Source organism: Haemaphysalis longicornis, unplaced genomic scaffold (assembly GCF_048455015.1).
Source record: "Haemaphysalis longicornis isolate Haplotype H1 unplaced genomic scaffold, Haemaphysalis longicornis Haplotype H1 scaffold_4, whole genome shotgun sequence".
NCBI lineage: Eukaryota > Metazoa > Arthropoda > Arachnida > Ixodida > Ixodidae > Haemaphysalis > Haemaphysalis longicornis.
The window spans coordinates 89,700,869-89,713,418 of record NW_027526361.1 but is presented as its reverse complement, the minus strand read 5'-3'; the positions used below and the strand labels follow the sequence as shown (position 1 = coordinate 89,713,418).

General features: G+C 49.4%; 2 protein-coding genes across 2 annotated transcripts in view; both read right to left on the bottom strand.

The window, feature by feature from the left end:
• LOC144179024 (acetylcholinesterase-1-like) overlaps positions 1–12,550 on the bottom strand; it is a 59,509-nt gene that overhangs the window by 32,322 nt on the left and 14,637 nt on the right. The gene's annotated exons all lie outside the window — the stretch shown is intronic.
• LOC144178710 (acetylcholinesterase-like) lies at positions 9,965–11,745 on the bottom strand. Its single transcript, XM_077706731.1, has one exon. The coding sequence runs from the start codon at positions 11,579–11,581 to the stop codon at positions 9,965–9,967; it is 1,617 nt and encodes a 538-aa protein (XP_077562857.1). The 5' UTR covers positions 11,582–11,745.

Below are 12,550 nucleotides of genomic sequence, written 5' to 3'. Positions count from 1 at the left end.
GCAAATGGCTATTATCACTAGCCGAACTAATGAGAATACGATTGAATTCGTGAGTAAGCTATTGCATTCGTTGAACACAAACAACCCTGGAGCGGATTGAAAATAAATCGCGCTCTAGCGCTATATCTCGCTTCCCGTCGGTGATTACTCGTGAGATAGAAACGCTGCATTTATTGACAATGTTTACCGCTCAACTGTCACAAGGCCACTACTTTAGAGCCTCATTAAATACACGTGTGTCCACCAAACGATCATCTGCGAGCAATTGGTGCAGCCATCAGACGTGACTTCTCGTTCAAGATGGCACCCGGCATTTAGGACGCGCATGTTTGGCTCATTAGGAGCAATCATCGTTGCTAATGTAGACCATATCGTATACAATGTGTGCCCTGTCCCGCTGTACGCGGGCAAACGCCGCCAAACATTTCGAGCCAACACGTGGCAAGGAACCGAGTTTCAGAAGCGGCCCGGTGTCGGAGTTCACGGCTTTAATTGACACGTACACGAAGCGCATGATACGAAAGCGGCTAGGAATAGGCGTGAAAAGGCAGCATTTCTTCTGCGTGTCTTTCGTACTTCGCGCCTTAATGGCACGGCCGTGCTCGCACCTCGGCACGAAGCCAAGGTTGCGCGCGGTGACGGCCGTAAGTGGCTATCGCATCCTGGAGTCGAGACTGGCCAGTACGGATGTTGGACGTGCGAAGGACCGTGCGGGCGTATTTTACGATGTATGCGCAATTACAATTATATACGCTCCACGTGACAAGCCACCGGTCCGTTTCGCTGTCGTGTCGTGTACGGCCGCGGACTGCTTGCCTGTCAGAGGAAGTTGGAGTATGATTGGTCATCCCCCTTGCTTTTAAAGCACGCCTCGCCATGCCGTTTCCCTTTGGAGCGCCTCGGCCTGAGATTTCTTTATCGTACTCGCCGTCCGCTTCCAAGGGCACAAGTGTTAATTTTCCCGAGCTTACTGAATGGTAGGCCTTTCAACGGACGTTTGAGGGATTTGAGGTGACATTTCGCTGAGAAAGAGAATATCCTGCGCTACGCTTCCCACTAAGAAGCCGCCGCAGGTGGGCTTTATCACAACGCCCCAAAATGAACAAATGTGCAAATTTGGCCAATGGCGAGGCCCGGCATGCGATTAGAGTAAAAGATAGCATCTTCGCTGGGACAACAGTACGCATGGACTCCTCAATCAGGACTTGCCACGCGGTTTGAGAGACTCGTATACAGCGGAGATACAATGCGTACGAAACTTCCTACGAAGACAATATTATCATATCGGTCATATCGGTCTAATTTCCATCAGCTACTCATAAAACCCTCTTAGGTCACGTGTACTCGTGAGTTCTTGTGGTCTTACATACAATAAACTGAAAGTCTTAAAAAGAGAAACGCCGGATACAATTTTACGCCGTTGCACACTTCCGCCTATACCCGAGGACAAAACTGCTGGGTTTCGTAGTAAATTAAAAGGGAAGGACATCCGAAGAGTGGCGGAATCTCGCGCCTGCGTACCACCCCTTTGCTGGTTACCTGTCTCTACATGCGCTTATCTGACGCATCCGTAACTCAAAACAGAGTGCCGTCATACTTCCTGCCTTGTTTCTTCGTTACAGTTGCTACGCTTAAGTCATTTTGAAGCCTTTATCCATTTCAACGCTCTCACCCGCTTAGCCAAGGCCTTCCCCCAGTGCGGGAATCCGCTCACCACGGATGAAAGTAACCGCGCACGTGTTTCCCAGCCGCCGGTGCCGGCAATCATACGTTAAACGAGGCAACCATGCCGGCAAGATTCTCACGCGTGGTCTGGCGTTCACAATGGCCTTGCAAATTTCCCTAGCCCTGACTTCGCAGGTCATGGGCGCGGGCCCGTAGGGGAAGCCCGATGTGGTGCCGCCGGTTCGAACGTCCAGCACGCATGCGCTGTGGCCGAGCGCAGCCGAGGCGCATGGGCGACTATGTGCGATTAAGATCCGAACAGCGATGGCTGGAAGTGGCGAAGCACTAAGGGCGGGCTCAGACTGTTGCCGCAGCAGTCGTAATAACTTTAAAGAATGATGTCATTTTACGTCTCAGTCAACCGAACAACGTCACACGCCGTTTTTTTTACGTCCATAGATCGCGATATGACTTTGCGTCGGTAGTCTGAACATAGCCTAAGCGAATCGTTAGCCAACTTGACTATTCAGGCACGTCCTTGCTTTATTGCGGCTTTCCTGTACACGTAGCAAAGCAATGGGTCCACGCGAAAAATAACGACTCCTGTCAATACATGTGGGTGCGCACAATGCTGACACCAATATATCAATATCCATATATGTCGAATGTCTGCGTACATCGAGGGAGTTTTCTGAAACTGCTACTTTGCGATCTAAACGCCCAAAGAGGACTTCGGGTGTAACAAACGACTCTATGGGACACTCGGGGTAGAATATATGAGCTGCTCGGCTGAGAAACTGATATGTAAGTTGGCCCTCCCAGGCTACGCGAATTTCCTAGGGTGTCTTTTTTTTTTTTTTTTTCGCATCTTCTTCGGTTCCCTGGAACACACGATTTGTGCATTTGCTGAAGCACAGTGTCTAACATATCAAGCTACACTGGTCCAATCCCATGAACTTGAACAGCCAATTTGTACGTTTTACTTCCTCCTCTCTCTCTTTTTTTCAGTTTCCATCAGTTGTCTGAGGAGCCTATTACGAAGGCTTAATACCTCCGTCATCAAAATCCAAGTATGCGGCCTGTTCAGCTTCAACTAAAAGAATTGCGCCGTATGCTACTCAAATAGAAGACGTACAAACTTGGCGCCTAGAAAATGTCGAGGGGTCAAAAATAAAAGCGAGCTTCTTCGTGAGCTTCGGCGTGCGGCTATAGGAGACCGCGTCGTGCATTTCGCCGGAACGTCAAGGCCGCCGTCACGTCAGACCAGTTTTTGTTCAAAGAAAGATCGGCGACAACCCTGTTTCATGGCCCCCGAGGCCATGAAACGGTTTAATTGATCCTTTAAAATCGTTTGTTCACGCCGCGACCATGACCTGTTCACGTGATTGCTACATAGAAAGAAGCATAACATTGCCGAAGTTCTCTCTCTCTCTCTCTCTCTCTCTCTCTCTCTCTCTCTCTCTCTCTCTCTCTCTCTCTCTCTCTCTCTCTCTCTCTCTCTCTCTCTCTCTCTCTCTCTCTCTGAACCCTGAATGAATCTGCATCAGCCTCCTCTCGGTGTTTTGTAACGAAGCAAAATAAACCCTACTGAAGATTGTCGTCCATCCTTCACGCGCAAACCTATGTCAAACTAACGCTAACAACACAAAAACCAGATAACTCTAGAGGTGAATGAGTAAATTAACCCGCCGCGGTGGCTCAGTGGCTAAGGCGTTGCGCTGCTGAGCACAAGGTCGCGGGTTCGATATCCAGCCGCGGCGGCCGCTTTTTCTGATGGAGGCGAAAAGCAGAAACGCCCTTGTGTACGAGATTTCGGCGCACGTTAAAGATCCCCAGGTGGTCAAAATTAATCCGAAGCCCTCCATTACGGCGCGCCTCAACGCCTGCGTTGCGTCGACGCGTTAAACCCTACAATCAATCAATGGAATGAGTAAATTAAACTAACCTAGAGCTTTCCGCCACCTGTAGAACGCGACGGAGCTTTAAAACTGTCCTACATTTTTCCCCAATGTTTTCCGCATCTGTAGACGTACGGAGACATTTCCACGAGATTCGTGAATGCACCACCTGAAGCGACCAGCGCTGCTCACTCTTTCTGTACGCACGCGTGAGTCGGAGCAAACGCGATAAAACCGAAATGGGCTTTCAAATATCTCGTCGAATCAGTTGGTCCTTCCAAGATACTGTGGGAACTGTGATTATTGTTGGTGTTTAATGGTGCAAGGCCGACGAGGGCAAAGAGCGCCAAAACGGTGGTTAAGTATGATGGATGTAACCGTAAACGGTAAAATCATTCAACAAAAACAAAAGTGAATACAGTAAAAGACAATGAGGATGGCTGGTGTAAAGGGCCAGGTTGTGATGGTGCGTGGCATGAAATCGGGTTTAAAAACAACTACGCGTGATAGGAAATGAGGTGTAAAAACTTGATGTCACTAAGAAACTTAAAGGTGCGTTGTACAGGAATCATGGGATCATCCCCTAAAAACAATGCTGGGTGGAGTGGAATGTGTTGTCTGTAGAGGTCGGCGAAGTGTTTCTGTCGTGTTGTGTGGAGTGCTTTGCATTGAAGTAGCACATGGATCACGGATAGGCCGTCTCCACACCTGCTACACAAGGGTCTTGGAGATCCGTGAGCAGGTATGAGTGCGTTGCATGCGTGTGGCCTATCCATAATCGAGCCAGGGTAACTTCATTGTGCCTGTTGTGTGTGTCTGTGGTGTATGCTCCCAAGAGTGTCTTTATAACGTGTAGTTTGTTGTCTGCCTGTTCATTCCAGTGTGCTTGCCATGTATTGCGAAAGTGTTGTCTAATGTGTAACTTAACGTCAGTGTACGGTATTGTTGTTATGTCCACCGTGTTTGCAAGTGCAGCAGCAGCGGCCATTTGATCTGCTGTCTCGTTTCCGGCGATCCCCGAGTGACCTGGCCCCCAGCATACGGTCACTTCAAGACTTAATGCATATGCTGACATAATGGTTTTGTAAACTAAATGAATAACATGGTTTTTACAAAGCTGCTTAGATGACAATGCACGTACTACACTCAAGGAATCTGTAAATATGATGGACTTGGGAATTTTATGATGAACTATGTGCTTTAAAACCAGAAATATCCCATAGTCTTCGGCCGTAAAAATGCTGCTTTTCGAGTTTAGGGTGTTAGATACCCTAAAATCAGGTCCGTGCGCAGCACACGACACCATACGGGCTGTTTTTGACGCATCGCTAAAAAATTCTGCACACTTGTATTTATCTTGAAGGAACAAGAAGTGCTGAAGAATTACAATTGTGGGTACTCGTTTTTTATCAATCGCTACAAACGACAAATCGCACGACACGGGGCGAAGCTGCCACGGTGGTAAAAAGTCGGAAAGGGTTGATTTGTAGGTGTCTGAAAAGGTCACAGATAATTCTGACACTTCCTGTCTCACCCTATGTGAGAACGGAGCAGAGATAGATGGACGATTAAGAAGAAGTTGGGACATGGGTGTATCACAAATAAATGGTTTGAAAGGATGGTCGGTTATTGACGAAATTTTAAACGCGTACAGAAGATCTATGTATGTTCGCTGATGATCTAGGGACCATTTATCGCACTCGACGTATAGGCTTTGTAAGGGGCTTGTACGGAAAGCGCCCGACGCGAGGCGAAGCCCCAAGTGAAGCACTGGGTCTAGCATTTTCAGCGCTGTTTTACTGTGGGAACTAAGCACTCGTGAGACTAACAGCCAATACATGTGCACTCTGGCTATCACGTATCCTATAAGCACGTGGCGATAGCCCGAAACCTTGCGTTTCGAAGCGTTCCAGTTGCTTCCGCGTGCCAAGGCCTTCCAGAAGTGGTTGGAGCAGCTGATGCTTCCGCTCACGGAATACCTAACTAAGCAGCCGCGGACGCCTACGGGGAACAATAGGTCGTAATCGTCGCAACTTGGGCTCTGTGCCATTACTTGTGCAACCGATGCTACGGACAGCCCGAGCGTGCGAAGTTCCTATTATGCCTCACACTATGGCCTCACGCCAACAAAAATGCGATAATGCCGTGGGTATGGCTCAGCTGGAAGCAAATTGGTCTCACATGCTGTATACGCCCCCTCCTGCTGTTACATGGCGCGGTTGAATGCGTGCAGTATTTGAGTTTATTTCCGGCCGCTTTATCCATCAGCGCGTGTCGTATTATGGTATGTTGTCTTTTTTGCGAGAGCCTATGCGCAGTGAAGTTAATTCGGAGCGGAGCCTAACTGCATAAAGGCGATCTGAGGGGCTGGTTGGTCGGACATGATTAGAATGCAATACGTTAATACCGAAAAAAAGAACGAAGAGACACCAGACTGCAATGAGCGTGTGGTGTGTCTTTTCTTTCTGTTCGGCGCGTTCTTAGCGCATTACATTCTAATCACTTTTAAGTGCAATGATCACGTCACATACGTACGGGGAGGTGCTCGAAGGTGTCCTGCACCACCACGGTCACGTGCACCCCTACCCTCACCCGCCGTGGTGGCTCAGTGGCTAAGGCGTTGCGCTGCTGAGAACGAAGTCAGGGGTTCGATTCCCGGCCACGGCGGCCGCTTTTCTGATGTAGGCGAAAACAAAAACGCCCGTGTGTACGAGATTTCGACGCACGTTAAAAAACCCCAGGTGGTCAAAATTAATCTGGAGCCCTCCATTACGGCGCGCCTCATCGCCGGCGTTGCGTCGGTGCGTTAACCCCTTCAATCAATCAATCAATCGATCAATCAATCGATCAATCAATCAATCAATCAATCAATCAATCAATCAATCAATCAATCAATCAATCAATCAATCAATCAATCAATTAATCAATCAATCAATCAATCAATCAATCAATCAACCAATCACCCCTACCCTCTTCCTATAGTGCAAGACAACGTTATTTTACTCAGTGCAGCAGAGGTAAATTATAATGCTGTTCGCAGACACCGAGGTGCAGTATCCCAAGTATGAAGTATGAAGTGCAGTGAGCAGTATGAAATCAAGATTTCAGGGGCTCGGGCTGTCGGCGTCTCCTGTCGTCGTCGCCGTGTCATGAAGCCACGGTACTAAAACACCGGGACACTCGTTTCCCCACGCCTCGCGCTAAGACACTTCGTGCTTCAAAGACACGAAACTATTACCGCAGAGCTGTATACCTCTATTCCACAACGGTTTCATCTCCGTGGGAAAAACGCCACGGCGCCAAGAATACACTTATACACTGCATGCTTTGCCCTCCCTACGCTTCACGTTGGTGGAGATGGCCCGGTTTTGTTTTTTTTTAATTTTTTGAAGAAATACGGGCAATTCAGTTATCAGAGCTAAGTGGAAATTCAGCCAGTTGAACCGATATTCAGCTCTCCTTGTGCGGCTTTGAGCAGCCATTACTGGGCGTTTATAAAGCCGAGCCTCTACCGAGCCTCTATAAAGCCTGCTTCACTACTACACAGAAATGCATTGCTCGAAACACGTTTTTAGGGGCCATATACGTGGTCCTTTTGAACAAATCAACGCCCTGTTTTTTTTGTTTTTTTTTCTTGTCGTTGTTGTTATCATGCAACAACAAGCAGCCCAAGCAAGCAGGTGTTGTGAGCGTGTAAATAAAACAGAAAAAACAATACTGAAGCCGAGGCAGAACGTGACATTTAACGGTTGCGGACCGCCAAAACGACCATTGCCGTTTTTTTCAAAGATGATATATGATGAAACTTTTTTTTTTTCCGTTGTTACAACAACCCGCTGTTACAAAGCCAGTCGGTGAAGCAACTTTCCGCAGCGTGCCCCCGTGGGGCCACTTGCAAGCAAAGGCCCTTCGAAGTGTGTGGTGCAGCGGAGCCCCCCCGGGTAAGGTAGTTTTCAGCAATATTGCAACCAGCACCCTTGACCTCGGCCACGCGGACATCGCGGTCCGAGAGAATGAAGACAAAGTCCGTTTAATGGGAAAATGAAACGCAAGAAGGATAGTGTCGTAATAGCTGCACACCCACTCCGGACACGCAACGACCAACAGTGCAATCAGTGCCGCTTGGACTCAAGGATACAAGGGAAAAGATAAAGCGCGTTTTACCTCCAGCGCTTCAGCTTCGCAGTAGCGCCACGCAGAGCTCCGTTATAAGTGCCGGCATCCCCGTGCCCGCTCCGCGGAAGGCGTAATGGCGTAATAGCCGCTCATTAGCCGTTGACATGCCGCGCCATCTCATGGCGCTCCAAGGAGTTGTCTTTCGCGCCCTCTTCTGCGCGCGGAGTCGGCGCAGGCTTTCTACGCGTGTCGAAGGGTGGCGCTAACTGTCACTTGCAAATAAGTCGAGGATTGGCGTTAGCCCCACAAGGCAGACGCCACGGCAATGGCTCATAGACAGAAGCTGTGAAACACGTTTCAACTGCTGCGCCAAGTTGTTGAACCGTAACCCTTTTGTAGAGGCACCGTGGTACCGGCGCCTCTGAGAGAGGCATGGATGAAGTGAACTTTAGCATGGAGGAAAGATGGAGAGAGGGCATTGGCATAAAACGTGCTTCGCCACTTTCTTTCCAGATGGCGCCGCAGTACGGCAAAACATAAGACCCCTCGAATTAATTTTAGGGGCCTCAGAAAAACACAGAGCCTTCTGGCGGACCAAATCGCATATGTATGAACTGGAGATTCCCTCAAGCGCGGACCTTGACGCGTAGCGCAAATAACTTCACTGCTGAGGTTCTATTTTCCTCTCGAAACACTTGCGCCTCGGACAAAGAGGTCGTGCAGTGCTGAGTGAGGCGGCAATTTTTCGGGTTATTGGCGCAAAAACGGAAAAGTTGTCGAGGAATCGTGCTGGGAAGTGGGTTGATAAAAGGGCAAGAGGAGTTCGGAAAACCAAATTATGACGCACCTTACGGCCAATGACATTTTCATAATTCTACTGCAAACAAAAAAGTGGCCATTGCGAAAGTTAGTCCCGAAGACTCTCCATCAAAATGCCCGAACCGGAATTGCGCGGCCAAAACACACAAGAAATTGCAAGTGTGCAAAGCAGTAATCGGCAGTAAGAAAAAGTCGAACGGTTTGCATGAACTGGGTCTTGTACATTCGCGAGTTATTCGACAGTATTCGACAGAGTTATTGGCAGGCGCCTCGGGTTATTTGACAGCGAGTTATTCGACAGGTGGAGGAGGAGGAAAAACGCTTGTCGGTAAACATTTAAAAATAATAACGAAAAGGGGGTGGCGTATTTGCGTTCTGCAAGACATTTGCCAGAGTATCACAAACGGCTCCATGCATGATAGTTCTACTGCGTCTCGTTACTCGATAGTGCAAGTCTGTGCCGTACGGCAGGCGATGTGGAATTCAGTTCCCTGCCTTACGCTGCAAGGGCACATGAAAAAGAGTAAGAACAATCTGAGCGAAAATTCTACAAGCGACAAGACGAAGGTCATGACCTTGGCACGAAATTTCTCAAAGGGAAGGCCATTAAGGAGTAGGTAAAACTGTCATCACAAGTAGGCAGTAACGCTATGCCTAATGGAAATGACAAGTGAAAAAAAGCAACAAGGCTGTGCCGTTTATGCTTCAAACAGTCTTCGTGGAGTCGGGAAGCGCTGTTTTTTATTTAAATTTAAATTTTTCAGCCGTAATTACTTAAACATTGTGTGCAGTAAAATCTTAATAAAAAGGACAAGTAGGCACCGTCGTGAATGTAAAAATAACTATTCCGCTTCGTGGGAAAGAATCGCAAGAAAACATGCCAAAACGTTAAGTAACCGGGACGACAAAAAATTGGTCCACGACAGATCTGATGTATTTTAACCGCACCTTTAGTTAATAAACGCTGCAATATGAACACCTCTACTGTGGCCGATGCATTCAATCGCATAGCTTGTGCATTAAAACGAGCACAACTAAAAGAGAACTGCACAACCATTGCCAACATGACACTCAAGGTGCACATATTTTTTTTTTTTTTTTGTCGTTGTTGCTTCTAGCTTGGAACTGTTGTAACTTTGCCCCTTGCGTTCACACTTCGAGTGTACGCAGAAGCGCGCGTGTTCTCATGGCATCAGGAAAGATCGATTTCTCTGCCTCATATATTTCAAACTAATGGTAAATACATCAATATTGATCGAAGCTTATCAATTACTTATTACATAGGGGCAAGACCGGCCTAATTACGCACTTGCACGAAGAGTTTTCGCGCATAGCTATTTGCCATAATGCTTGAGCTCCTTCCGCGCACCAGATTTATTTAAAAACAAATTAAACTATCTCATTTACTATCTCATTTATGGGAAGCGCACCATCCAGGAAACGCGTGAGAATACATTTTTGTTGGCTTACCCATATCTGGCAAAGCTTCCGATGGTGCGGACCAGATCCCGCGAAAATTCCAGCTCGTCCTCACTGGGCTCCGGGAGTGCGATGCTGTGGTCGCCCAGGTACCGGCCGTACATCTTTATCTTGCTCGTGAGGTCGGCCGCCGTGCCGGCGGTGAATATGATGTCGTCCCCGTGCGTGACGCCCATCCAGTCGTCCCAGATGGAGAACGACGGTTTGTGATCGAACACGAAGCGGTACACGTCGTGGCCCTTCTTCGCGACCGCCAGGCTGAAGGAGTCCACGGAACACTCGAACAACGCGTCGCTAAACAGGCGGGCCAGGTTCATCTTCCACTCGGTCTCGTTGATGTGGCCCTTGTCCATGCCTTTCAGGTACGTCTCCGCTAGCGCCTCCGTCTCGTACGACGGCACGTCCAGCAAGAGACGCATCAAGATCTTCACCGGTGTCTTGTAGTCCTCGGCGATGAGCGCCCGCAGGGGCGGGTTCCTCAAGAGCATCCCTTTGACGAACAGGGACCCTTCGTCGGGCGTGGTGCTGAGCATAAATTCCTTTCCCGTCTTAATCTGCTGGCCTTCCTGCAGAGGGTTTTCTGGGAGGAACTCGTCTCCGGTGCTGGGAAGGAACAGCAGGTTCGTCAGGGGAAGCTCCTTGGCGGTCTTCTCGAGAAGCTCCTTGGCGTCGACGCTTTGCATGCACCTTATGCTGTCGTGGGCCTGCTTCTTCCACGGGACCGTCGGCTTGTAGCAGCCATGCAGGCCCAGGGTCCTGTGCGCCACGGCAGGGGTGTTGAGCTTGATGAGCGCGAGGGCTGTTCCAGGAGCCCCGCTTTGCAGGTACGCCCTCTTGAACAGTCCTCTGCTGACGGGCGAGATAGCGTGGTACGCGACGGACACCGCTCCTGCGCTCTGGCCCCAAAGGGTTATCTCGTCTGGGTCTCCACCGAACGACCTTGCGTTCTTTTTTACCCATTTTATCGCCTCCACCTGGTCGAACATACCAGCGTTTCCTCCGTAGTCGGGCAGGTTCGTCTTGAAGAAGCCGAACACGCCGACCCGGTAGTTGACCGTAACGTACACCACGTCGGCGATGGCGGCGAATCGCTCGCCGCGGAACACAAAGAAGCTCGCGTCGCCCGTCAAAAACCCTCCGCCGTACAAGTAGACGACGATGGGCCGCAGCCGACACTTCTCCGGGGCGGCGGATTTCGAACAGGCCCTCGCACCGGCCGGTTGCCAAATGTTCAGGTGGAGGCAGTCTTCCGACGTCTTGCCGTAGTCCAGAAACACTTGTTCGTCAACCTGCAGCGGCATCTGCATACACGACGGAGTGAATTTCGTGGCGTTTAGGACCCCCTTCCACGGTTTGACCGGCCAGGGCCTTCGGAATCTCAGCTTTCCTAAAGGCGGTTCGGCAAAGGGCACTCCGACATATCTGTAGACCCCGTGTCCGTCGATAGTAACCCGTTCACCGGCGATGTCGCCCTGCTTCGTCTTCACAATAACGTCATCCTCTTCCACATCCGGGGCACCCCATACCCGCGGCGTCTTCCAGACGGATAAGTGCAGAGTCACAACGAAGAGTGTGCGGAGCCCGAAGAGTGCGTGGCGAGACATGACAACCACCGGTCTCGAAGTGCGGGCGAAAATGCAAACGCTTCATAGCCAGTATTCATCTTTTGAGGGACATCCAGCTGCTGTCGGCGTCTCGTGGAAAAGGGTGAGAATTTAGCAATGGGAACGACAAAACGGCGGCAGTTGTGCGGCCGACCTCAGGGAGCTAGGACACCACTTGTTGTGCCTCGAGGAGGCGAGAAAACAGGAAGAGGCGAGGAGGAGGCTCGCACCATTCTTGATCTATATCGCGGAACAAGACAGTAATCTATCGACCGCCATCGGGGCTTCGCTTTCTCAAGGCTTCCCGCAGGCTCTGAACGGGGCCGTTCACATCTCCCTCCCGCCTTCCGTTCGATGAGGCACCGGGCGTATGCAGCGCCTTTCTCAATTTCATTGCCACAGAACAACAAAATGAGAATTCTGTTGCATTCACGCGCAACGTTTCGGTAATTTATCCACTCATTCGCGCGATTGGACAGGTATGAGCTCAAGGATTGACTCTAAGCTTGCGCTTGTTCTGCGGCGACATCTTCTCTGATCCTGTCAAGTCCGGGCAGCCTTCAATAAGCGATAAATGGCTTGCATGCAAGCACGACTGCTGGTCATAGCGAGTTTTTGTTTAACTGAAAACACGTCGGAGAGATCTAAGGTTTATAGGCCCGACCGTTGAAGTGAAGTCGCCGAAGAAAAGACGACCTGAGCGACAGTTCACCATTCACTTAATTGCTTCTACATATCTGATATTCATGCAACACATGCGAGGGGAGTGAGACCTTAATACGGAGAGAAACAAAAATAACAAAAAATAACAAAAACAAATCGGTTCGTAACTTTAAAAACTTTGAGGTGCAGTGAGCGTACTCTACATTACCGTCTCGTTGTTCTTTTCTTATCTTTAGCCAATAGATCAATAAATCAATCAACCAACCACCCGATTGTGCATTCACTCGTTCACCCTTTCCCACCAAA

Coding starts and splice junctions, on each gene's coding strand:
- LOC144178710 (XM_077706731.1), bottom strand. CDS start 11,581: ATGTCTCGCCACGCACTCTTCGGGCTCCGCACACTCTTCGTTGTGACT.